The 27,377-nt window shown below is 55.9% G+C and overlaps 1 protein-coding gene across 1 annotated transcript; it reads right to left on the bottom strand.

The window, feature by feature from the left end:
- Positions 1–2,616: 2,616 nt before the first annotated feature.
- Positions 2,617–27,166, bottom strand: DACT3 (dishevelled binding antagonist of beta catenin 3). Its single transcript, XM_030544695.1, has 4 exons — positions 26,948–27,166; positions 5,996–6,107; positions 5,347–5,502; positions 2,617–4,987 (listed from the first exon to the last, which is right to left on the bottom strand). Exons 1-4 carry the CDS (start codon positions 27,164–27,166, stop codon positions 3,309–3,311), a joined length of 2,166 nt encoding a protein of 721 aa, XP_030400555.1. The 3' UTR covers positions 2,617–3,308.
- Between the last annotated feature and the right edge of the window lie 211 nt (positions 27,167–27,377).

Raw genomic sequence — 27,377 nt, 5'->3', positions numbered from 1 at the left:
GCCAAGGTCTAATCCACTAGCCCTAGCCAGTCACAGGGCATGTGTGTGTGGATGCTACGGCCGACCCAGCCTAAGGTTTGGGGCCGGCTTTCCCCAGACACACCAGGGCATCTAGCACCACATACCCGTGCCACACCAAAAGCCACTTGTTTGCATAGTCACAGACATGCATTGCATGCAATGGTGGGGTCTGGATCTCAGTTAGTGTGTGTAGTGCCTGGCCCCATGGGACGCTGATCTCGGTCGCCATGTGTCTGGGCAGCGCCCGGCACAACGGGGTCCCGATCTCGGTCGCTGTGCGTCTGGGCAGCGCCCAGCCCCATGGGATGCCGATCTCAGTCGCTGTGCGTCTGGGCAGCGCCCGGCCCCATGGGATGCCGATCTCAGTCGCTGTGAGTCTGGGCAGCGCCCGGCCCCATGGGATGCCGATCTCAGTCGCTGTGCGTTTGGGCAGCGGCCGGCCCCATGGGATGCCGATCTCAGTCGCTGTGCGTCTGGGCAGCGCCCGGCCCCATGGGATGCCGATCTCGGTCACTGTGCGTCTGGGCAGCGCCTGACCCCATGGGATGCCGATCTCAGTTGCTGTGAGTCTGGGCAGCGCCCGGCCCCATGGGATGCCGATCTCAGTCGCTGTGCGTCTGGGCAGCGCCTGACCCCATGGGATGCCGATCTCAGTCGCTGTGCGTCTGGGCAGCGCCCAGCCCGACATGGCCCCAATCTCGGTCACTGTGTGTCTGGGCAGCGGCCGGCCCGACGGGGCACAGATCTCAATTGGGGCTTTCTGTATGTTACCATAATAACAATACTGCTCAGCAACCTGCCCCCTTAACTTTGTGGGTGCTTCAATCCCTGCCCTGCCCCCCACCAGTAAAGCAGCCCTTCCACAAATAACACTGATTTTTATTTACAAAAACAGGGTGAAGAGGAGGGGGAAATTATACATAGAAATATAAGACTGGCAGGGGGCTTTGCCACAGACTCCAGGGAGGTATGTATGTACAGCGCGGACTCCAGGGGAGTTACATTACAAAATCAGAATAATAAATACGTTCCTTTAAAAAGCATGCGACGGGGTGAACGTCGCTCCACGGAAGTGCTGGCCCAGCCGTTCCCCCGCTAGCAGGGCCGGGTGGCAGGGGTGTAACACAAGCTGTGTTCCTGTTGGCAAGTTAATTATCTGTGTAGCAGGCACGGGCATCTCTTTCAGGGGAGCGATGTAACGGAACAGGCTGGATCTCCTTAGTAACCGGCCCCGGGCTCCCACCCCCTCCCTGGCAGAGATGATACCCACACATCTAGGGATGGGAATTTTATCACTGCTGAGATAGGGAGCCTTGGAGAGGGGTCCTTCCTGGTCTAGCCTCAGAATGGGCACAACCCCAGGCAGGGGGAACCCACGCCTGCACCCCAAATGCTGCCCTGCGTCAAGTCTCAGCCCCAGCTGAGGGACCCGTCGCGGAGGGGGATGGTGAGCAGCGCCCGGGCTCATGGTGTCTTCCAGTGTGAGCTGAGACCCAACAGACTGATTGCAGACGGGGCAGTGTTACCCAGCTGGGCCAAGCGGGAAATTGGGAGCTAGAGGGGAAAGGCCCCTGTATCTCCTGCCCCTGGGACCACAGTGCCGTCCTACCCGCCACGTTCACCAGGGGCTGCAGCGGTGGGAGCATGTGCGGGGGGGGGGGGAGGGCAGCCAGAATCCATGCACCCAGGCATAGGCTCCCAAAGGGAGAGGATGGGGGTGCCACCACCCTGAGATTTCTGCACCCTTAATCCATCACGCCAAAGCCCTGGGGCATGATCCACGTGCAGGGAAAGACAGAGGCCTGTCCTAACCCAGAAGCTGCCATTAGCCTGGTGGGGCTCAGGTCCCAGCAGGCCGCAAAATCTGCAAGGCGATGAACACTAGCAGGGCACGATTACAGTGCTCGTGACACTAGTGGGGCACGATTACAGTGCTCGTGCCCCAGCCATGGCTCGGTACCAGCTGCCAGGGTGTTGTCACAAGCTCACTAGTGCCCACAGCATCACCATGAACAGACCCAAAGAGCTCGTCTGTTCAGACACGATCACATCAGCATCACAACCTCCTGGCTCGCACCCCAAATGTGGCTCACCACCCTACGCAGGGGGTGTCACCCCAGCACCCACCATTTCACTAGTGCCCCAGTTTCACCATTAGCGTCTCCCACTAAAAGGTTTCCCGAGTGCCATTTCCTCTGGGACAGGAGTGGGGTTGGCAGCGAGGGTCTCGCCCCAGGGAAGGGAGTGCTCACGAACAACGGTGACGGTGAGTCAGGGCAGACTGCAGCTCCCCCACCCAATTCCCTCCCAAATTAATTTTAGCACCAGCTGCCCAGTCGCAATGTAACCCACTGACCCCTAGCAGCCAGCGCCCCCTGCCCCATCATGGCATCCCCCAGCCCATGCAGACTGGTGGGGGATGAGGGGGGCATCTTGCACCTCTGCTAAAAATGAAACCTGGGGGCTTCAACCGACCAGCTTCCGGCCTGAGGTTTGCATCACGGGGCCAGGCAGGGAAGGGTTTGGGGAGGAGGATCTGGGAGCAGGAGAAAGGGTTGCCTCTCCAGGATTGTCCTGGAGTCTCCAGGAATTAAAGACGAATCTTTAATTAAAGATGATGTCATGTGATGAAATACATCCAACCAAAATTGGCAAGCTGGGGAGCAGAACCGGGCCAGCGGGAAAAGGAGATCAGAGGAGCCTCAAAGCTGGGTGAGAAGGAGGAATGACATGCCCCTCCCAAGGCAAGTAGGAGTGGGGGTCATGAGGTGAGGGGAACCCTAGGCTGGGGGTGCATGGATCCAGGGTGGGTCAGGGGCCTGCCAGGCTGGGGGGTGGAATAAGGGGTCAAGGGGAACCCCCAAGCTAGGTCAGGTCAGGGTGTCGATCAGGCTGGGGGTTGGGGCAAGTGACATTCCCAGGCTGAGGGTGGGGGGTGGTCTGGATAATCCCGGAGGGGTTGGATCAGGTTGGGAGGGTAGATGGGGTGGGGTGAGTCAGCCTCCCCCTCTCCAAAAGGCCATGGGGTATGGAGTGTGGTGGATCAGGCTGGAGGGGTATGGGTCAGGGGATACTCCAAGCTGGAGGGAGTAGACAGGGGGTCAGTGCCCCCCCAGGCCAAGGGGGTATGGGGCACAGAGTGGGAATGGGTTAGGCTGCCCCTGGCCAGGGCGGTATGGGGCAGAGTTGGTGGGGGGGGGGGAAGAAGGCTGGAGAGGGTGTGGGTCGGGGTCACCCCGAGGCTGCAGGGGATAACGGGGGGGATTAGACCCCCCCAGCCCAGGACCTCACACCGTCGTCATCACTTTCAGGGAGCCCGATCGGAAGCGCATAATCTTCTTCTTGAGGGCGTGCGAGGCCTTGATCTTGACAAAAACCTTGGGCCGCCCGCCGGCCTGGCCGGGCCCCGTGCTGGCGACCAGCTGCGGCGAGAGCTGCTGGGGCCACACCAGCCCACTGCTCTCATCCGTGTCGCTGGAGCCGGTGCTGAAGGCGGGCGAGCCGCCCTCGCTCAGGCTGGACTCACTGTCACCGTAAGCCAGCCCCTCCTCCAGCCGGCACACGGGGGCCCGCCGCGCCCCGCCACCCCGCCCGCCTGAGCACTCCGAGTCGCTCCCGGCGTAGCCGTACAGCACGTTGCGGGGGGGTGAGGCGGCGCCCGGCCCGCTCCGCCCCACCCGCCGACTCCGCTGTGGCTCCCCAGCGCCTGCCTCCTCCTGGCAGATCTCTGCCGTCGAGCGCCACTTCCGGTAGCCGGCAGCGCCTGGGTGGGGGCGGCGCTGCCGGGACGGCTTGAGCACCACCTCATCCCGCTCCACCGTGTGGTACTTGGTGCCCAAGGTGCCCGGCTTGTTCAGGAGGCTGTTCTCCGACTGGGAGCGCGCCGCCTTCTTGCCCCGGGGGGAGCCTTTCCTGGCACTAGCCCGGCGCCCCCCTGGCACTTCGCCACCTTCCTCAGTGAAGCGGCACTTCTTGGGCATCGCCGCTGCCCGAGGCCTCTCCCTGGGCGTCACCGGGGCCCGCTCTGGTGACAGCTCCATCGAGCGCCCCTTGGTGAGGGGAGGGGGCTTCTTTTTGGCACCTCGGTGGGCCTGCTGGGCACGGGGGGGCTGCTGGGCTGGGATGTACTGAGCCTTTACCATCTGGCAGGCCCCGTCCTCGGTGCAGGCCAGCGGGGGGCGGCCCCCCCTCTCCTCGTAGGGAAGGGGTTCCTGGCCATTCCTGGCATGGGCACCGTCCTCGCCTGGCCCCTCCTCGTAGTGATCCACCGACAGGGCAGGCCGGAGGTGGGCCAGCACCTGCAGCTTGGGGGGCTTCTGGAGGCTGGAGTGGGGCGGGGCGTAGCCTTCCGGGGCCCCCTTGGCTGCCAGCGTCCTCTCGGCCGCAGCGTCCCAGGACGACCAGATCCGGGTCGCCGCGCCGGCCCCACCCTCGTAGCCGCAGGGCGAGGGGGTGCTGCTGCCTCGCTCCATGGCCGGGGGGTGCTTGCGCTCCACCTGGGGGGCCAGCAGCTCTGAGGGCCTCTTGCAGAGGCTGTTCTGGCGGGCCACTGCCTTGGCGGGCGGCTCGGCGTTGAGGCTAGTCCGGGGCTTCCCGCCCCGTGCCAGCTGGCTGCGCCGGCGAATCAGCCGCGAGATGTAGCTCTCCACCTTGTGGCAGTGCGCGGCCTCGGGGTAACAGGGCAGCTCCTGCCCCCCGAACTCCTCCAGCCCCCCGGCCTGCTCCGCACCATAGGCCAGGCCCGGCGAGAAGGGGGTAGCATCATAGAGGCGGCCACGGAGCAGCGGGTTCTGCATGGCCACAGCGTGAAGGGGACTGGGGTACAGGAAGGGGTCCAGGCTGTCCCGGGGAGGGAGGCGCGGGGGCGGCTCAGAGAGGTAGTCCTGACAGCTGGAGTAGGGGGCCGAGGAGGAGCGGGGAACCATGCCCCGCCCAGCACTGTCTTTGCCACTGCTGCCCACCTCGCCTGCGGGACAGAGAGACATGGACTGAGAAACAGACCTGCGGACAGAGGGAGGGACAGACCCATGCAAGGAGGCTCCAGCTGAAGGGGGCAGTGCTCGGCCCTCCTCGCTCCCATAGGGACAAAGGCAACCTCAGAGACAGGCCAGCCCCATTCGCTACCCCCCAACTCTCCTTGGCCAGGACCCTGACAACCCATCCAGACCAGTATCCCCCAGGACCCAACACACGGCCCCGTCCATCCCGGTATCCCCAATGACCTAACCCTCAGGCCCGTCCAGCCCCATATCCTTCCCTCCCTCCACCAGATCAGCAGGGCGACCCCAGTCTCGCTCTGGTCTCAGGAGCCAGGCAGCCACTCACCCACGGATTTGGGGCGCTCACTGGCATAGCTGCCACGCGACTCGGCCTGGCCAATGCGGGAGCAGGAGCCGGAGACGGAGAGGAAGCTGGAAGAGTCCCCGAAGCCGGAGACTGGTGAGTCTGAGGCCATCGCAGAGGAGGCGCCCTCGTAGAAACCTGCAAGAGATGTTAGCTGTGAGCTGGAGGGCAGCTGTGAACCGCAGGGGGGAGAGGGGGCAGGGATGGATTTGTGGGACAGCCATGGGGGATAGAAAGAGGAAGCCATGAGCTGGGGGGCAGGGAAGGGGGAGGCAGGTGACGGGGAGGACAGTGATAGACTAGGCTGGAGGGGCAGAGGGAAGACAAGGAGAACTGGGGAATGTGGGGGGCACTGGCCCCAGAGCAGTAGAGGAGACTGGCCCCATGATCTGTGGGAACTGCTAATGGGGGCAGGTCAGGTCAGCTGACCTGCAGCAGGGGATGGGAGCAGCCCATGGGGCAGCCAGCCAGCCAGTTCCCTGGGTGGGCCTCAGCTTGGAATCTGGGGTGTGAGACGCAGCTCTGGGGTCCCATTTCCCTGCAGGGATAATCGGGGGGTGAGGATCGGCTGCATCTCTCCCCCGATCTGAGACACCCTCCCACCCCCATATCACACGACCAGGGTCCCTACCCGAGCTGGGCCAGCTGTCCGTCTCGGCCGCCTCCCCGCAGGCCTTTTCGGGGTACAGCCGCAGCCCGCCCACTTGCTGCTCCAGTTCCCACATCAGACCAGGCAGCGCATCCTGGAAAGAAACCAGAGAGGGGTGGGATGTTAGCAAGGCATTAATACTCCAGCAACAGGGGCCTTCCAAGCTCCACCTAACGGTGACCCCCCCAAAGTCATTGCTACATGTCACCCCCTCAGCCCCCTCCCAAAATCAGGGCTCAAACTGCCACCCCCCATCAGCAGTAGATAGTTGTGGCGGGAGGGTCAGCTACCCCCTGAGCGCCACCCCACACCATGTTTACACTCAATTGAACTTTGCACTCTGGGGGGGGATATGCTGCAGACAGCCCACATGCAGGTGGGGGGGGGCAGGGTCCGCTGGGTGACCTTTGGCCTCCAGACAGATGGGTGCGGCGAGACAATGAGACCCATTTGGGGCTGTCGCTCAAACTCTGCTGGAGACAAAAGTGGGGGGGGGGGACTGTCATCACCCCAGGGAACGGGGGAAGCTGACAGCTCCAGGTCTGGGGGGAGGGGAAACAGCTACCACCTGGCCCCACTGCATTGGGATACCCCAACCCCCACCCCCAGATATGGGGTGTGCAGCCACCCAGGGGAACAAGGCCCAGGGAGCCAGGAGACGGGCCCCAGGCTCTTCGGAACCTGTGCTGGCCTCTACCCTGCCCCAATAAGGTCAGGAAAGCAGGAGGCAGCCGGATCCCAGAACTCCTCGGCCCAACAGAGGTGGGGGAAGCTTCCTGAGCTGCAAGGAGCGGGAGTGGGCACAGGTGGGAGGGGGATGTTCTGATGGGGCCAGAGCCCGTCGGGATGGGGCGGGGAGAACAAGAGATGGAGAGAAGAGAGGGAGAGAGAACAGAGGGAAAAGGAAAGACGTCATGAAAAATACCTTTATTCACATCAAATTTCATTAAAACTTTTTAAAAAGTTTCTAAAATACCAAGACAAGGAACAAAAAGCACAACACACCCAGCAGACATCAAACCTGGATCCCTAAAGCATCAGCGCCACCAAGTTCAGGCAAACTCTTAACACCCCACATCAACTGAACAGCGTCCTGCCTACAAGCCGGTTCATAAAAGGTGTCATCAGCCCACAGCCTGGGCCACCGTCAGCCCCGGCCCGTCGGTTCTAGGGAGATTTCAAACCGGCAGGAGGAGGAGTGAGAGAGAAGGAAACAGACAGGCGAAATCGAACACGAGGGCAGGAGAGGGAAAAGGAGAGGTGTGTTGAAATGGACAGACGGGGTTACGTGGGGATAAGACAGACAGAAAACACAACAAAGAAAGGAGAGATACAAATGAGTGAGAGAATGAATGAGTGGGGGGGAAAGGAAAACCTCCCCCATCCCTCCAACACAAACCACCCTGGGAAGAGCTCCCCACCCCTGCACTGGGGATACGTGCACACACAGGCCTCCCCCTGCCCCTCATCCTATCCCTGCTATCTCTGCTTCACGCCTGGCTGCCCTCCCCTCTGCCTGGGGTGAATTTCAGCTCAGAGATTGAGAGTGGGGTTCATTTATCACGGCTCCTGAGGAAAGGGGGGGGTGACACCCGGTCAGCGCCGGAGGAAATTAATTATTCCTACTACATCATCAATGTTGATGAATAAATTACAGCTCAGGGGGCTGCAAACAAAGGGGCTGGGGGTGGGTATTCCCATCCTATCCAAGATCCACCCCCTACTCAATAAATACAGCCCATGTCCTCCCCGCACCCCTTAACAAGTGACATTCGAAATGAGGGATTATCCTGCTGCTCTAGGGACATCTGATAAATTTCTCCCCCACCCACGGAAGGAGCAATTCCCCCCTATTCTTGACCCCCCAACTCTTTATTGTCCATCCAGCACCTAACTGTTCCCCTCTGTTTCCACCATCTGTCTCCCAGAGGCCCTCGGTGTCAGGCTCATGGGTGAAGTCCAGCCATTTTGTGAAGAGGCTGGACATAAAAATGGCAAATTTCCTAACTATGCCCCACACCTCAAAAAAACTGTAAAACTCTGGGGGGACCCCGAGGGTTTGTTTTCTTCATGTCTTTCAGGTTCAGCGTAGCAGGGTCTGGATAGCAGAGAAAGAACAAGACTGGTAAGGAAGGGGGAAAGCTAGCCTAATGGTCAGGGGCTCAAGCCTCAGACTGAGAAGAGATAGGTTCAATTCCTTGCTCCACCACAGCCTCCCTGTGTGACCTTAGACACAAGGTTCTCTGTGCTCAGTTTTCCCATCTGTATAATGAGCACAGCTGTCCTACCTCATAGGAATGCTGGGAAGATCCTTACATTAAAGTTTGTGGAGTGCTCAGATGCTACATTAATGGGGCGAGAGCAGGACCTGAGGTGATTGTTACATGGACTATCCAGAAGGGGGCAGCACCCACAAGCCAGGCCAGAATTTCCATTTAGAGACCTAAATGAATTGGGTGCTGAGGTCCCAGACGTGGATGCTGGGCTTTGGAAAACCTGGCCCTCAATGGTCTTGATCACAGGACTTTCTGCCTCATCAAATCCTCCAATGGCACCAGCCCTGTTCTAGTCAGATCCTTACTATCCCTCACAGTATCAGGGCACCTTACTATAAGGGTGCATGTAGGCACCCCATTAAGTACACATGTAAGGGCTGAAACAACCTGCATGCATCACCCATGAGTTCACTGTACTTTCCCCTGGACAGATGATCCAGCCATGCAGGTCCCACGGCCGAACCGACAGCCATCAGGGTTTTAACTGCTGTGTCAGCTAGCCCTGCTCTGAGCTAGGCTGTATGAGGGAAGGCTGGCAATTTGACAGTCTAATAACTAAATCATGCTCCTGTCCCACAGTGAGGACTGGAACCCAGGGGTCCTGGCTCCCAGCCCTCCTGCTCTAACCCACTAGATCGGGGTAGACAACCTATGGCATGAGTGCCAAAGGCTGATTTTCAGTGGCACTCACACTGCCTGGGTCCTGGCCACCAGTCCAGGGGGCTCTGCATTTTAATTTAATTTTAAATGAAGCTTCTTAAACATTTTAGAAACCTTATTTACTTTACATACAACAATAGTTTAATTATATATTACAGACTTATAGAAAGAGACCTTCTAAAAACATTAAAATGTATTACTGGCACGCGAAACCTTAAATGAGAATGACTAAATGAAGACTCAGCACATCGCGTCTGAAAGGTTGCCGACCCCTGCACTAGATTCTACTTCCTTCCCAGAGCCAGGGATAGAACCCATCCCAGCCCCCTCCCTCCTACCCACTCCAATCCACTAGACCCCACTTCCCTCCCATAGCTGGAAACCCAGGAGCCCTGGGAGTTAAAATCCCAGCCATAAAGGTCTGTTTGGTCTGACAACGTGGAAAGAATTTTTTTTCAAGGGGGTCTATCAAAATAAAAACCAAATTATTCTCTTTGAGTTACTGATGTCAGCTAAGGGTCTGGGCCCCCAACTGGTGGCGTCAATGGGCCAGATTCCCAGTTGGCACAGCAACACTGAAATGAATAGAACCAGATCCTCAGCTGGTATAATTCAGCATCACTCCATTGGAGCAAACAGCGCTGCACCAATTTGCACCAGCTGAGCTCCTGGTCCAAAGATTTTTAAACTGGAAAAAGACTTTAAAATCACCCCCTAGGAAGTGCACCCTACCTCTCCATGGCTAGTCCAGGTACTTCAGAGGCAAGTTCAAGGCACTGCGGATACAACTGTGACCAGCTAATCCATCTATGAGGGAAGTTCTCCCAATCTCCATCCGTTTGCAGTGGGATTATACCCCGAGGCAGGCAGATTTATATCCCATGTAAATTTTCATCCCAGCGCGTGTAGCCGCAACTGTTCTTATTATTCCTATAAATGGCTAATCCTTTTTGGAATCCTGTTAAGCTCTGTAATATCTGGTGCTGGCGCATTTCAAACATCTAAATCCACACACACAAATGTGTTTGAAAAACCAATCCCGATCCAACTGCCAAGCAGCCACAATTAGCCTCTGGTAAAGGATGGAGCTGAAAGATACATCCTGGGATATAACGGCAAGGAGCACTGGATCTGCGATTTGCATGGGTGTGTTATCGGCAGCCCAGATAGTGATATCAGTCGTTAAGGTTGTCTGACAGTTTCCATTATAAGAGCCTGTTTTTGGTTACTTATAACTTCAGCTGTTCAGGTTGAAATTTTCCATGCTGGGTGTCAGCCTCCAGCTGAATTTTTCTGGAAAGTTTCAGCTAAAACAGGTCAGCTGTTTTTGAGAACAAAGTTAGAGGGGAATACAGCACTTTGGCCATGCTCCAAAAAATATATATTTTCTTCCAGCCATTTGGTTGAGAAGCTCTAGTGCCCCCATGCTTTGGGGCAGGGACTTGAAATCTGGCAGAGGGGCCAGGGATGTGCCTTCTGCTGTTCCCCTGAGAATCTGTCTGTCCTGTGTGCCAGCCAGACTGCCTGTGCACCATCCCAACCGAACAACTGAATATGCTCCAGCCCAGGGCTACAGGGGCTGAGCAGGACTCCTGGAAATTGCTCCTTGGGGATGCTGGTAGTGGAGGCAATGCAGAACAAAGAACAAGGAGATTCTCTCTGGCACTTTGAGCGCTCCCCCTGTTGACACGATGCAGCATAGGAGACAGCTGCCAAACTGGAATGCAGAAGGGCGAGGAATGAGGAGGCCGGATGGGGAATAGAAGAGATGCAGGTAGGAAGAGGGAGTGGGATAGAAGGAGGACCAGTCATGAGCCTCAACATCCCTCTGGTGTCAGCAAATAGCTGTGAAACCCACAGTCAACATGTGTCTCTCATCCACCTCTAGTGGCAGATCCCCACAGAAGATAACAGCCTACTGCTGCTACCAGGACTGCGCTGTGAATCCAATGACCCCAACTCTGATGACACCCTGCATGTGTGGGAGGATCAATATGGCTCCACAAGATGAAATCCTCTCCCCTCCCAATTTTTAAAATCATATGAAATCACTTTTAAAAAAAAAAAAATCCTCTGCATTAAGAGACCTGGTGTATATTTAAATCTAGCCTACTTTCCTCCTGGCTTCGTGGCTAAGATTAGTTGCAGCACAATATCAGGCAACTTGCCTCAGGGAAAGGGATCTGATCTGGTTAGAGATTGCAAAAATCTTACTTATGCGCTGGGTTTCCTGCCTGCCTTTCACCTCACTCAGGAACCCTGAAACACAGCTGGGTTGTTTTCACTCCGATTCTAATCGGTTCCACTTCTTGCCTCTCACCAGCACAAGGCAGCAAATATTATCATGTATGCGGCACTTGACACCTCCAGGATACTGTATAAATATTAACCCTTTCTGCTCCCCAGCTGTTTCCCTGGTTTACAAATTGGGGAAACTGAGGCATACTGACTTTCCCTACAACTAGAATCAATGGCGGAGCTATAGAACCCAGGAGTCCTGGCTCCCACTCCCCTCCCAGATCTGGGAATAGAACCCAGGAGTCCCCATTCTCATATCCCTGCTCCTCTAGCAATTAAATCCCATCTCTTCCCCTTTAAAACTAAACATAGCTTGCTCCGTTCTCCAAAAGAGAGCTCAAATGAGAACCAGGTGTGGGGCTCCTCCACATGCTGCTCCGAGCTATCCCTCGCCGAACGAAAGATCGGGCCGGGGAGAGCGTATGGGATAAATTACAGAACAGAGCCACATACAGACATCGTACGGGGGGCCAGGGGGGGATATATTTAAACAGGATGCCTCGAGCCACAGTCAGAAAGGCAGAGGAATTGTGACAATCTCAGCAGCACTTGGGGCTCTGTGAAGAAAGAGGAAGAGGAGATCTAGGGTGGGATTGGCAGAAGCTCTGCAGGGAGTGACTACAGGGGAGCTGGGGCTTACTTTGGTGATTCGGAGATTTTAAGCTGAGAAGGAACCATCATTCTGATCAGCCTGTCTGACCTGTATAACCTAGGCCAGAGAATCCCACTTCCAGCCCATATCTTGTGGTCGAGCTAGAGTGGGAAAGAAATGTCCGATTTCAGCAGAAAGCCTCCAAGCAGCGGAGAATCCACCACTGCCCCTCGGTCAGTCGTTCCAATGGTTAGTTCCTTTTCCTGTTTAAGAACTTGAGTCTTGTTTACAGTCTGAATTTCTCTGGCTTCAGCTTCCAGTCACTGCCTCCTGTTATGGCTTATCTGGTACGTTACCAAGCCCGTTACACCAGAGATCTCCCCCTGTGGATGTTTATCCACCCAGACCAAGCTGCCTCTTAGGTGTCCTTTCAATAAACTAAACAGACTTGAGCGCCCTTCCTCTCTTGCTGGGAGGCGGTTTTTCCAGATCCCGGTAGCTGTATACAGAGGGAACGCCGGGGGCTGGTCAGAAAGCACAAATCCCCCTCCGCAGAAAACGTCAAGGTTTCAAAATTTGTTTTTATTTCACACTGGAACGAACCAAGACCTTTTGAAAGAGAAAGAGAGAATGCGCGCACGTGCCCCTCTCAGCCTGGAACAGCCAACAGCCCAGAGGTTAGGACGCATTCCTGGGATATGGGACACCCAGGTTCAAGTCCTCTGGGACTAGGACGGATGTGAAGAAAGGGACTGGGGAAGCGCTATTTACCCTTTCACATCACACAAGAACCAAAGAGGCTCCCAATGAAATTAACAGGCAGCAGGCTTAAAACAAATAAAAGGAAATATTTCTTCACCGAGCGCACAGTCCATCTGTGGAACTCCTTGCCAGAGGATGTTGTGAAGGCCAAAAGTATAAGTGGGTTCAAAAATGAACTGGATAAGTTCTTAGAGCACAGGTCCCCATCAGTGGCTATTAGCCAAGATGGTCACAGGCACAACCCCATGCTCCGGGTGTCCCTAAACCTCTGACTGCCAGAAGCTGGGACTGGGCAACAGGGGATGGATCACTCGAGAACTGCCCTGGTGTGTTCATTCCCTTTGAAACACCTGGCACTGGTCACTGCCAGAAGACAGGATACTGGGCTAGATGGACCCTTGGTCTGACCCAGTAAGGCCGTTCTAATGAATAGAACTCAGGAGTCTGGATTCCCAGTCCCACCGGCTCAGCACTATCCCTGTTTTACAAATGGGGAAACTGAGGCTTACTGACTTGCCTAAGATCAAAGAGCCAATGGCAGAGCAAAGAATGGAACCCAGGAGTCCTAACTCCCAGCCGCTCCTGTTCTCACCCCCTGCACCCCATGCCCCTCCTAGAGCAGGAGGAAGAGAACCCAGGTGTCCTGATTCCCAGCCCCCTGCTCTGACCCACTAAATCCCACCAGAACTAGGAACAGAACCCAAGGGTCCTGACTCCCCCTCCCCCATCCCGCTTTAACCATTACTCTCCACTCCATCCCTTTAAAACTAAACATGGATTGCTCAGTTCTCCAGCTGAGCACTAGAATGAGATCCAGGCATGGTCTAGTCCAGGGAATTGAACTTGTGTCTCCCATTTCCCCAAAGGGGGTCCCACTCATGAAGCTGGAGAATCAGCCTACATCTTGTCCCTTTGCAGAAGTCATTAACTAGCCACTGGGCCAAAAAGAGAGATTGAGTAGCCCAGTGGTCAGGGCGGTCGCTAGGGATACAGCGAGCCAGGTTGAAGGCCCTACTCCAATGCCAGCCAATCAGGGCCTTGCACTTGAAATGGTTGCTCAGACGGTTTGTCAGGTCGAGGATGGGATTGACAGGGTGTGTCTACACTGGATTGCGAACCTGGGTCTGTGGACCCCGGCATGTGGACTCGACCTTTCCAAGTCCATGCTTGAGACTCCACACTGCTTTGCAAAGCTGGGCTTACAAGTGTTGGGCTGGGGTCTCTCAGCCATGCTAACACGACCACACGGCACTATGCCGTCTGCAGCCCGACTCAGGCTGTGTCCACACGGCAAAATGACGGGGCTCGGGCCTGAGTCACACCAGAAGCAGGGCTCTGATGCACCCCCCTAGCAGGGGCCTAGGTGAGTGCTTGCTGACCCAAGCCAGAGCAATTTGTATGTGGACACAAGGCGGGGCATTGGGCGCAAACCGGGGTCAGAGCCTGGATGTAGTGTCCAGTACAAACACGACAGGCGACAGCCACTGTGACCGCTCAGTCTGTTTCGGAGCCATTGCTTTCCAGGATAGAGTCCCCCCTGTAGCTGCATTCTTTGCTCCTAGACACTCGATCTTGCATTTGGCTGCATTCAAACGCATGTTTGGATGTTGGAGCAACAAGGAGACAAAGACACAAGCCAGACCTCGGCAGAGCCGTTATCGTCCAGCTAACGGCTGTAAGCAGGAGGTGGGCGCAGCGGAGCTAAAGCAGAGATCGCAGCAACCAGAAATGGAAAAGTGCCGTCAGATCCCATGACTTCCCGAGCACCAGGGCTTGGCTGAATGCAGCTGGATAAAACTCTGCGCCGTTCGCGGCTCAGGTCAAGATTAAAAAAGGGTTAAAATGTAGAATTCAATTAAAGTGACCTCAATGCAGCAACCCAGCATCCCGCAGAGCCAAGGGCCAGGCTCTGGACGTGGGGCTAGCGCAGCAAATGGATGGTGGCTTGGATGCCGTGCAAGTCTCTAATTTGCATGCCACACAGGCACTAGGAATCTGGGCTAGGACGTGCTGGGCCGGATTGGACCAGCAGCACCTCATCTAGTGCAGTATCGTGGGGCCCGATTCCCAGCTATCCTACCCCCCGTGTTTGTGGCAGTGATGGTGGGAGGTGGTTTTAAGCCCTTTTGCACAGTGCCACCTCCCCCCCATCGTATTCTAGACCTCCTCCAGCCCCCAGGGTTAGCCAGTGCAGCCTCAAGGCTACTCTAATTCACACTCCGTTCCCTCTGGAGGAGAGAATAGCCACAGCGCAGTGCACACTGACATTGCCCCCCGATGTCGCGGGCAGGGATCAAGGTTCTCTCACTCCAGCTCCACACTGGCTAGGGAGAAGCCCTTGTGGGGGAGGGATTCTCAAGGGGCCATTTCCACCCATTTTAAGTCCAGCGCAGGATAAAAGGCCTGAGCATTGGAACTGTCTGTGACAGCAGCAGCTGCTTCAGAGGAAGGTGCAAGAACCGCCCTTCCTGCCCTGCCCCCCGGGCAGGCAATGATAGAATACCCGACCGACAGCAGAAGTTCCTGACAGACCCCTAGGTTAGCAGGTTGGTGTATGCCCTGAAGCATGAAGGCTTATATCCCTTCTACCAAAAATTCCTATTCTTCTTTTATCTGGAAAACTTGCGACTCTTCCTTTAAAATCCTGCTACGCTCTTGGCCTTAATGATATCATGTGGCAGGGAGTTCCACAGGATACCACAGTAGGAGTTTCTCTCTCTCTGTCTCTCACTTCCTGCCAGGTTTCAATGTTCCACCCTTCACCGAGCCAGCAGCCAGAGGTGGCTTCAGATTCATTACACCTACTAGCAGAGGTTGACCCAGAAAAGTAGAGACAGGGGAAGCGTCCCAGTCCCCATTCTCATCTCCCGCAGTGGGAAGACAGAGGCATGGGCTGGTCTTGCTAGGTTTTTAGCCTCCTCCCCCTTCCATATTTCAGATCAGCACCTAGCTTGCAGGTTCACCCCTCTGGCTAGTAAATCTTCCAGCCTGGCCATATTGGCCAGCACATCCAACATCACACTAGCCTAAGGAGGTAGAAAGGTTAGAGCAGCTAGAGGCAGCCTGGCTTGGTGGATAGGGCACCAGACTCGGAGCTGGGTGCCCTGGCTCTATTTCTGGCTCTGCACAGACTATATGGTGCTGGCAAATCACTTCTCTCAGCATCTCCTGCTGCCTAGACTGTGAGCTCTGTGTGCAGGGACTTTGTGGACGTGCAGCGCTTGGCACAATGGCCCCTGATCTCCACTAGGTGGTACTGTGGTATGACAATGATAAATAATAAACCAGCATTGCCAATTCTTGCACTTCAAGACCCAACTCCCGGAGTCATGGGAGAATATCTGCTTCCGTTTTTTTTCCTTAATGAAGTAAGGGCTTGTCAAGATGAACCATTAGCATGCAACAAGCTGGGGCATGAATCTACCTGGCAGTAGCCTGCCATGCAATAACTGACCCAGACTGCGCTTTGACCTACCCCAGATCTAAGTCTGTAGGGCTTGTGGTAGAGGAGACATAGCTAGAAAATGGGATGCCCTAAAGGCTCCAGAAGGCAAATGGAAAGAATCCCCCTCACCCCATTATTTGGGAAAGTCTGGAAATAGTGTAGGGCCATCTCATGATTCTGTAGGGAGCTGACACATGAGTTTCGGGCCTGGCACCAAGCTACAGCCGAATGGGGAGCAGGGGGGAGCCTTGCTCTTCACCATGAAATTTCAAAGGGCACAGGAAGGCAGAATCACAACCCCCGTTTTACAGATAGGGAAACTGAGGCACAGCCACTCACCCAGTGGCTGAGCCAGCAAGAGAACCCAGGTCTCCTGAGTGCCAGGCCAGCATTTTAGCCATGAGGCCACAATGTCTCCAGCTCAAGGGATAGCAGGGCAGGCCAAAGCATGAACTGCACCGGCCCGGCGCTCCAGCATCACCGAGCTGCTGTGGCTGGGAACCATTGTACTAAGTAGCTAGCTCTTGCTGGTCCCCACGGTGCAGTTCAGAGCAGATTGCTCTCCTTGCCGTTACAGAGAGCGCCTTTAGCACACTGGATCCTGACAGCCAACCGCCGCCAAGGGGATTGCAGGCTTGAGCTTTGTATCCGTTCTCTCTCGCTCGCTCTTGCATTCCCTTAAAGAAGCTGCCGCTCAGCGTTCTCCCTCGGCCGAGAGGAGAGGAGATGACGGACCATAAAAGTCTACTGGATGGAAGCACAGCTCCCATTTCTCCGCAGGAAAACTCCTCTTGGACAGTCAGGGCTGCTTTCCTGATCGGAGAAACGGAGAGGCTGTACTAAAAAAAAAAAATGGAACAACAGTTGGAGATGTACATTGTGCACGTGTGTGTATAAAAAACACCCAGCACAGAGGAAAGCACATGACCCATAGGCCAACGTTTCACACTAGCATTCAGGACTCCTGGGTTTTATTCCCCGTTGTAGGAGAGTGTGGTTAGAGCCAGGGCAATTGAAAACCAGGTTGTATTCCCAGCTCCGAGAGCAGGGTGGGGTTAAGTGGTTAAAGCAGCAGGGCTGGGAGTCAGGACCCCTAGCCTCTCTCCCCAGTTCTGCCACTGACCCTTTGAAGGAGTTGTTTTCCTCCTCCATGCCTCAGTTTCCCTTCTGTAAACCAGGGGGCGTGGCCATACTACCCGCTGTGCACCCTGTGGCTGAAAAGCACCATACAAATGGCAAGCATTAAAGGATTTTAAAAAGGAAAATAACTTAAATAAACTTCCTGTTGCTTATAAGTGCTTCATCCCCATCGCCTCCGGCATGGAGGGCCAAGCTTACAAAGGGATTTAGATGCCTCCAGATGCAGAGAGGCACCAAGCAGGATTTTTAAAAAGGGTCTGACCAGCTGAGGTGCCTAACTCCCCTGGGCCATCAGTGGCTTTAGATTCTTAAGTACCAACTCTGCCCTGGTGTAGGGGAGTAGACAATGAATCATCCCACCTGATTTACAGGATTAGAATTTCGTAGGGGAGTTAGGCATGTGAATTCCATAAGCAACTAATTCCCCTAGATTATTTCCCAGCCATAATTTCTGGAATGAGGTTTAAATCGTTAGAACAAGAGCTCGTTCTAAAAAAAAACAAAAAAAAAACACCCAGGCACTTCCATAGTAACATTTAATTCCTGCAAAGTTTTTGCTTCGCTAACAAGGAAAAAAATTACAATTTTGTTTGGGAGGTTAAAATTAAACCACCGATTTTGATGAAGGACGAAATTTCTCATCTTCTACGCTTCCAAAACCAATTTGTAAATGGCCATTAATTCGGGGCTGGTACTGATTCCTAACTCGGGGGGGAGGGGGGACACAACATCCTTTCTCAGAATAAACAAAAAAAAAAAAATCAAGGTTGGCTTCATCTGATGGAGTCTTGAATGAGCATTTCTAGGATCCAGAAGGGACCATTGTGATCATGTGGTGTGACCTCCTGGATAACCCCAAATTAATTCCTGTTTGAACTCCAGCAGGTCTTTTACAAAAACATCCGTTCTTGAAGAGAAGCATCAGCATTGGAGGCGTGGAAAGGATCTTAGTAGAGACACACTAGCTTTCTTACCGGCCGTTCCACGACTGAATTTCTTTAATTAGCTAGATATGGGGAAATATATGCGGGGGCGGGATTTCTCTTATTGGGTGAGCATTGGAGGTTGCCTATTTTTCTTCAATACCAAATACCATTGTGTGCCCTATTCTCTAAGTAGTCTTGGGCCAGGGTACGTGATGAATAAAATCTGAATACACATACATTTCTCTCTATAGAAGTGTGTGTGGTTCATATACCTAGAAATGATTTTTCCCCGTTAGGCTATGGAAGACCGTAGAGGGATTTGCACTTGAAGCCTGGATCCAAAGGACTTTTGAAAAACTTACTGAGCTGTTACACCATTGATTCTCACAGGAGTTACGCCACGGATGATTTAGCCACTGCTATACTTAGCAACATCCCTGACTGTGCATCTTCTCTGCGGCTTTCCGCCCCCTTGGTAGCTTTTTTCTTTCCCTTGCCTTCTTAATTACAAGGGATATTTGCATAAAAGCAGATTCTTTTGTTCCTGCGGCATTTAACAGCTGCTAATGCCTCCACCTGAACTGAAACCACAATCAGCTACGTGGCATGGTGTGGTAATCTTTCCAGCAAGCCACTGACACACTCAAGAAAGATAATCTGGAGGAAGGTCTGAGGTAGCTCAGAACTTCTCACCAACAACAGGGATAGAACCCAGCACCTCCTGCCACAAAAGCTTATCGGGGCTGAAGAAGAATCTCCCATGAGGTAGGTGTTAGCAGTACAGGGCTTATGACACTCAGCAGAGCCATGCCAAGTCTCTCCAGAAGATGGCAATGCTCTGATATTGTTACACTGTTTCCCCAGCGGATCTCAAATCTTTTCACAAGCTGTGCACACACACTCACCAGCAGCAGCCATCAAATGCAGTCACCTCTGGGGAGGGGGAGGAGTGCACAGCACAGGAGTGGGGTAGATTTTTGGTCCATGGCACCAGAGCAGACCCCTGCCCTTAGATTTTTTTAAGCATCTGTTCAGAATTCACAAGCTCTCCTCCTTCCATCTGGGCCTTCTACTCGCCTTCCAGTCTCAAGGCAACAACGTTTCTGGCAACAGGCCTGGCCTGGAGTGTTAAAGCAGCAGGAGACAAGGGTTCAAGTCCCAGCTCTGTCACAAACGCTCCTTTTGTGACCCTGGGGAAATTGAGGTGCAGCACTTGCCCATCTGTAAAATGGGGTCCTGAGAAGATCAGGTGCTCAGTTACTGTGGTAATGGGCTTGCACAGTTGCCACGGTGATGGGGCCATACAAGGACCTAGCTAGACAGATGTGCCATGTGTGATCCTAACGTACAGGGTACGAGAAGGGGATGGACTGAGCTGGAGAGGACCAGACTGGGAAGCAGCCCTTGAAGATCCTTCCCCAGCTGAGGAGGGCGGCCTAGGTCATTGCAACTGGTCCAAGAACACATAAGAACCTCTCCTGGCTGGGTGATCCAACTTATGTCGCTACTTTGGAATTTCCACGTTGGCTTTATTTTTTTTCTTTCTTGTCTAAGATCGGGGCCCCGTCGTGCCGGGCGCTGCCCAGACACACAGCGACCGAGACCGGGGCCCCGCCGGGCCGGGCGCTGCCCAGACACACAGCGACCGAGACCGGGGCCCCGCCGGGCCGGGCGCTGCCCAGACACACAGCGACCGAGACCGGGGCCCCGCCGGGCCGGGCGCTGCCCAGACACACAGCGACCGAGACCGGGGCCCCGCCGGGCCGGGCGCTGCCCAGACACACAGCGACCGAGACCGGGGCCCCGCCGGGCCGGGCGCTGCCCAGACACACAGCGACCGAGACCGGGGCGCTGCCCAGACACACAGCGACCGAGACCGGGGCCCCGCCGGGCCGGGCGCTGCCCAGACACACAGCGACCGAGACCGGGGCCCCGCCGGGCCGGGCGCTGCCCAGACACACAGCGACCGAGACCGGGGCCCCGCCGGGCCGGGCGCTGCCCAGACACACAGCGACCGAGACCGGGGCCCCGCCGGGCCGGGCGCTGCCCAGACACACAGCGACCGAGACCGGGGCCCCGCCGGGCCGGGCGCTGCCCAGACACACAGCGACCGAGACCGGGGCCCCGCCGGGCCGGGCGCTGCCCAGACACACAGCGACCGAGACCGGGGCCCCGCCGGGCCGGGCGCTGCCCAGACACACAGCGACTGCAATCAGGGCTCCTCGGCACTACACAGACATTTGGTGACTGAGGAGGGGAGGGGGTAATGGGTCTGTTTTGGGATCCGATAGGGTGAGGGCTCCCAGGAGGAGAGGGTGTGATGGGGGTCTGTGCTAAGATCAGTTGGGAGGAGGCTTACTGAGGGTGGACAACAGGGTCTGTCTTGAGGGCTCTCTGGGGCTGGGGGAATAATGGGGTCTACGTTGGGGTGAGACGCAGAGGAGGATCCCTGATGTAACGGAGCCCGTCTTGGCACCAGCAACATCCCTGTCCCATCCATCCTGCTAGCTACAGCTCCCTCCCTCCCCCGCCAGTCCAGGCCGGAGTTTCGCTCCTTTCGGCGCAGCCCCCCCAGCCCAGCGGTTATGGCCCATAAGTAATAAAGCAGAGATAAGACGCAGGAGAGACCGGTGGGGGAAGGGAGGCTGCGCACCAGGGAGGAACCTGCCCCCTTGCATCCCTTCAGCATCCCTCAGCAGCCAGGAATGGGGTGGGGGGGCAAGCAGAGCGAAACAGCTCCAGCCAGCCCAGCCAAGGGGCCCAGTCTGCCCCCAGCAGCCACCGCCAGGCCCCTGACCATGCAGCTGTCGGCTGCCACCAGCCCTGCCTCATGCAGACAACTCTCAGCCCTCCCCCATCCCACTGATTTAAAGTCCAGTGAGATGGGGGGGGGGGGACTGGCTGCTCAGCTCCCCCTCTGTAACCACAGGCCTCACCCCCTGCTTCCACCAGCCAGGTTGGGATCATGCAGCTACTTCCTTGGCAGCAGCTTCGGTTCAATTCTGCAGCCTCCCCACCCAAGATCGCCACCCCCCACAGAGGGCACTGCATCATATGAGCAGGATTATTACCCCTGTGTTACTGACGGGGAGAGCGAGGCCCGGGGAAAGGCAGCACTTTGCCCAAGGATCCCACCCCCATGGCTCCCCAGCCTCAATCCTGAGCTGCCAACAGCTTTTGCCTTTGAAGAAACGAGGAGCAGAGAGGAGAAATCAGACTCCAAGCGGAAAGGCAGCCCCAGCCGGAGCCAGTGGGGCGGTGTGTGGGGCGGGGGGAGATGGACGCTGCAGCCAAGGACGCGTGGCTGGGCTTTGCTTTGTCTGAGCATCTCTCCCAAGGAAACCCTAAACCAGGGCTGCGCCGGACGCCAAGCCACAGCCTCGTGCACCGTCATGTCTCAGGCATGAGCCGACCTCAGCCTGCCGGCTGCCGGCCCATTCTAGACGACTCACGTGTTTCCCCACCACCACCGCCAAGACTCCCACACGCCCCAGCTCCATCTGGAAGGCAGGGGACCGACGAGGCCCGCCAGAGCGCATGCCGGACGGCGCGTCATGGAGACCCAGGCAGCCGGAAGCGGCCAGGCCAGGGCTAAAGACACTGACAATGCTAGCCACCGGCACTCCCTGAGGAAGTTCACCACACCCCGGGGGCGGGAGAGGGGTGTCCTAACTTCCATTAGCCAGGACACCTCCCGGAAGAAACTCACCACACTAGGCTGGGATGGTGTCAGAAGCCCCCCTCCCCTACACACACACATGGGGGGGGGAAGCATAGCTGTATGGGAAACAGATTGCCCATCCCCCAAGAATTTTCTAGTTTTCCTGTCCCAAATTGGGAAGAAAAGTCAAAATCCTGAAAATTTTCACCAACCAGCAATCCAGAAAAGACGACGTAGTAAAGGAAATAGAAACATGAAGACTGGGTCCAATTGAAAGGTTTCGTGTTGATTGAAACCTTTTTTATTCCTACCTGCCTTGTTTACATTTCCCCCCCCATAAATTAAACTTCAAATTTTCCTTTTGTCTCCCCCACTCCCCCAAAAAAACAAAAAAACTGGAACTGTCTCATTTTGGAAAATGTGACGACAGGGACGTGGTAACACTTACTATCCCCTTCCCCCCACCAAAAAAAAAAAAATCAGGAAATTTGTCAAAACCAAAGAAACTTTTCCACAAAAAATTTGGGTTTTGATGCATCAGCGTTTCCCTGTGGGGGGCGGGAGGAAATTGTTGAAAAACTCCCAACCTTCTCGGAGGGAGGAAGGAGCCTCCCAATCTCGGGAAGGACCCCAGCCCAACCAGAAGATAAAGTCCAAAGAAATGGGAACAAAATAGGATGGTTGAATGTGTGACTCCTGCCCAACACAAGAGGGGGTGGGGTCATGGCATAGGGGCGGGGCCAAAGAAGTGCCCTGTGTGAGGTTGGGCCCAGCCCTGGCCCTGGGGTCTAGCCGGCACTGCTCGGAGGCAGCTCACCACGCCACTGACACACAGTCAAGATGGGAGGGGCAGAGGGGTGTATGGAAGACACGGAAGACCAGGCAACCTGGTCTCTGGCTGACTCATTCCCTCCCCATCGGAGCCCAGACAGTCTTGGGGTGACAGCAGGACTCGACGACCCATTACCCCACCGCTGGAGCAGCGTTATCAGCACCAAGGCACGCAGCTTGTGTCTGCACCAGGACGAATTCAGCCAGCGCTCCGCATCCTGATCTGACTGCGGCCGCGTCCTCAGGGCCGCACAGCTCCAGTGCCCTCCCTACCCCGTCTTCCCTCAACGCCAGGTCCAAGGAACAGTCTCCAGATCAGCTCACCCCCACCCCACCAGAGGATCTCATCACTATGCAAAGCAGACGCCTGTCATTGGCTGCTGGCTGCTCGCCCCATTAATCCCCTGCTGGAAGACGCTGCCGGGCTTTTTGACAGCGGTTCCGCAAATGTGAAGTCGATTTAATTAAATGGGGAGGGGGGGGAAGAGCAAAATCTTTTTATTTAATCAGTAAATAGCTGGTGAAGCCGGAGCTGAAAGAGGGGCTGGGATGGGGGGCAGAGATGTACCAGGCCCAGCAGGAACCCCATAGCCCTGGCAACTGCAGAAGGGACATGTAATGCCAGCCTCCAGAACAAGACCTTTAGGGGTCCAAGCGATACCTGGTCGGAGACGCAAAAAGCTCCCAAGGCTGCACAGGCCAAGCTGTGAAATCAGCAAGATAGCACATCCAGGGCACTGAAAATACAGGGCACCTTGAGAGGGGTGGGGTTTAGCACTTAGGAGTGGGGGAAATCAGGACTCCTGGGTTCTACCCCCAGCTCTGGAAGGGGAGTGGGGTCTGGTGATTAGAGAAGGGGGGCTGAAAGTCAGGACTCCTGGGTTTTACCACCAGATCTGAGAAGGGAGTGGGCTCTGGTGGTTAGAGCAGCAGGGCCAGAGAACCAGGACTCCTGGGTTCTACCCCCAGCTCTAACAGGGGAGTGGGGTCTAGTGGTTACAGCAGAAGCACTTGGTGCCTTGAGTCCTGGGTTCTATTCCTGGCTCTGACACTGATTTGCTGGGTGATCTCAGGGTATGCTACTCCCCCTGTCTGTGCTGTGCCTCTATTTCCCCCTATATGTAGAATCCACCCGGGCCACTGCTAGGAGGAAGCTCACCAAGCCACTCGAGTCCTGTAGCTGCCCCTATTGCAGCATTGTTAAGAGACAACAGAGCATGGGAGTGGGGATGAAGATATTTGCAACATCATGTCAGCCCATCACCCTGCCACCAGCACCAGTCAACATCCATGTTTCCGAATCAACCATGCTACCGGCTGAATGTGCTGCAGGGGCAGTTGAGGAATCCCCTTCCTGACCCTGCTCCAAGGCCCAGCTCCTGCCCTGGAGCATGATCTTGGCTACGCTAACTCCCCCGGCACGGGCAGCAGTCTGGAGCACAGCACAGCAATGCTGTCCATCTGTCTGTCCTGCTGAGGCGGGGAGGGGCAGAGATGAGGGAAGAGAAGCACTCCAGTGAGAATAGCTTTAGCTATATTACAATTTTCCAAGAGGTAAGCTGGTCCCGTATGCCCAACAGATACCTTTGCCCGGGGCTTGTTACACAAAGTGACACAAAACACACACAACATCCCCCGAGCCCACTCCAGGAGCCACTGGGGACGGTCTGGTTTGGTACTGCAGGGTCTTAGGTTAGAGCCAGCTCAGAGGTGGCACAGACCCTACCAACACCTTACCCCATGCACCAGGGAAAGGCAGCCTGCCCCATTTCTCTCCCTCAGATATGGTCTCCTCAGGCCGGAGAGGGACCTGCCTCACCCAGCACTCCCAGATACAGCCTGAGCTCTGAGAGGCAGGTCACCACAGTGAAGAAGCTCACCACACTGCTGACCCCTTCCCAGCTATGACACTGCACTGAGGAAGCTCACCACAACCCCAGTGCTGCAAGGAATCTTGCCACACAATCGAAGTCCAAGCTGACTCCAGCACAGTGACATGGAGGAACCTGCCACTTCCAACAATGACCGGACAACCGCGTGTTTTATGAGCGACACACACCCCCTTTCAACTCCCACCCTACCTGCTTTCCCCTCTGAGCGGGCTGAGAAGGAGATGGGGGAGGATGCAGCCCATGCACCAGAGCTCTGACAGACAGACACCCCGTGCTCCAGAGGGCTTTCCATAACACTACAATGAAGTTAGTGGAGCAACGCCGATTTATGCCAGCTGAGGATCTGGCCCCACTGACTCCAGTGGAGTTACAGCCAATTTACCCCAGCTAGGGATCCAGCCCTGCACTGTAAGGTCTTTGAGGCAGGGACTCTCTATGGCTTGCCCGCATAGCGGTCAGCACAATGGGGCCCTGATCCCCAGTTGGCACCCCAGCACCCCGACTCAGAGGAACACCTCACCTGCCATCTCTGGCCTCCCCTTAGATGCCTCAGCATAGCCCCACAGCCTGCAGGATCTTCCCTTCCAGCCACACAAGGAGGAGAAGACAATAGGTGCTTGGTCTACTTTGACAATGGCAAGACAGCCCTTCCCCTGCATTAGTACTGGGACTGAGCTCAGACTGAATTCTGTTCCTGAAGATGTCAAAGCAGAAATGATCAATGGTCTGTTGAGTGCAGTGTCCCCACCACCCCCTTCCTTGCTGCACCAGAGCAGACCACTGGGCCAGTCTAGATATACATTCTCTCCTGGATGGCACGGAGGAAATGGACTTAACTGTGCACTCGGATTGGGTGCCTTCCTGACCATTAGCCAGTGATCAGCTCTGAAGCATGAGGATGAGGTTTTGTATTAAAAAACAATCAACTTTTTTCTAACTCTTACCCAAGCACTGTGCATTGGTAGCATCCTGTAGCAGGGAATTCCACAAGTTAATTTTGTGCTACACAGGAGAGCATAGGGGCTGGAACTAGGGATTCTGGGGTAATGCCACACCTCCTGACTTGAAGTGGTTTTCATCATATACAGGGTTTACAGTTGGGTTCAATAGCTCTAGGCACCCCCACTATAAAAATTTTTCCAGCATCACTGCAGGAGACAATTAATTTTCTTCTACTTTCAGTTTATCGCTTCGCAATTTCACAGGCCCCATTCTTCCCCTCGCATCTATCCCAAGGTATCAGGAATATCCTCCTTTCTCTAGCTCTCAAGAAAACCCTGACACTAGAAGCCCAGTTGCTATTATGCTTAGTGGGAGATCTACCAACTAATGCCTCATGGTCACACAATAATTCATTACTTTGTTGCTTACTGGATTCATGTTCCCAAAACAGTTTAAACTGCAAGCCCATCCAAATCAGGAAGAAAGGTGGGCCCTGGGTTTCTCCAGTTGGGAACAGAGGCCTTGAGGCTTGACTCCCAGTCTCTGGTTCTAACCGACTCCACTCCCCTCCAAACGCTAGGGATAGAACCCAGGAGTCCTGGTTCCCAGGCTCTCTGCTCTAACCACACTGCCATAGAGAAAACACACAAAAATCAACAGATTCCAACCACAGGGCAGGGGACAATGTAATCTAGGACATGGTGGTGCCATCAACTTGAGTAAGGCAACAGGCCGGGCCCAGGGACTCCCAGAGGCCAGGGGGTCTGAGATGTTTCTATGCAAGTTAAATATACAAAGGAAGGGGAGAGGAAGCCTCCTGCTCACCTGCCCCAGGAAAAAAGGGCTCCCCTACCCCTAGAAAACACAAACTGCACAGCTGGGGGCTCCCACACCCCCATAAAACCCCCATAGACCCCACATTACACAGCTAGGGGCTCCCCACACACCCACTCAGAACAGCCTCATAAACCCCAGGTCCCCATAACAGCCCTCTACACCCCCCCCCGAACAGCTGGGGGGGTCCCTCCATACCCCAATAACAGCCCCATACACCCCACACTACATCACTAGGGGCTCCCCCACACCCACTCAGAACAGCCTCATAAATCCCCACACCCCAGTAAGAGCCCCATACACTCCCTTAACAGCACCATAGACCCCACACACACTACACAGCTAGGGGTTACTCCCATAACAGCCCTGTACACCCCCCAGTGCACAGCTGGTGGGTCCCCCTACACCCCAATTACAGTCCCACACACCCCCATAGATCACCCCACTGCACAGCTGGGGGCTCCCCCCACGCCCCTATAACAGCCCCATACACCCCCCCACACATACCACACAGTGGGGACTGCCTCCACACCAGCCCCATAACAGCCCCATTTACCCACCCCCCCACCGCACAGCAGGGGGCTCTCCGCACAGCCCCATAACAGCCCCGTGCACCCCCCGGCCCCCTACCTCGGCCCCGCCGCCCCCGCTCTCCGGACCCCGTCCCGGACTCACCAGCTGCTCCTCGGGGGCTGGCTCCCCGGCGCTGCCCGGCTCGGGCTCCCCGGCCGCCGGCTCGGCGGGCTCGGTCCCGAGGCGCAGCGCCTGCCGCACCCGGCGCTCCTGCCGCTCCCGCAGCAGGTGGAGCTCGCAGAGCCCGGCCAGGCTCCCCTCCAACCAGCCCCGGAGCCGGCCCCGCTCCGGGCTCACGGGGAAGGAGAACGCCCGGATCATCGCCCCGGCTCGGCTCCCGCTGCTGCCCCTGCGGCCCCGGACAGCGCAGCCGAAGCGCTCCGCCTGCGGTAGCTCGGCGCTGTCACCGCCTCATCTGCATAACCACCACCCCCCTCGCAGCCATTGGCTCGCCTGCCCGGCCTCATCTGCATAGAGCCCCCCCAACACAGCCATTGGCTCGCCTGCCCGGCTTCATCTGCATAGACACCCC

Source organism: Gopherus evgoodei, unplaced genomic scaffold (assembly GCF_007399415.2).
Source record: "Gopherus evgoodei ecotype Sinaloan lineage unplaced genomic scaffold, rGopEvg1_v1.p scaffold_34_arrow_ctg1, whole genome shotgun sequence".
Classification (NCBI taxonomy): Eukaryota; Metazoa; Chordata; order Testudines; family Testudinidae; genus Gopherus; species Gopherus evgoodei.
Note: the sequence above shows the minus strand (reverse complement) of the source record. Positions and strands in the feature narration are given on the sequence as shown.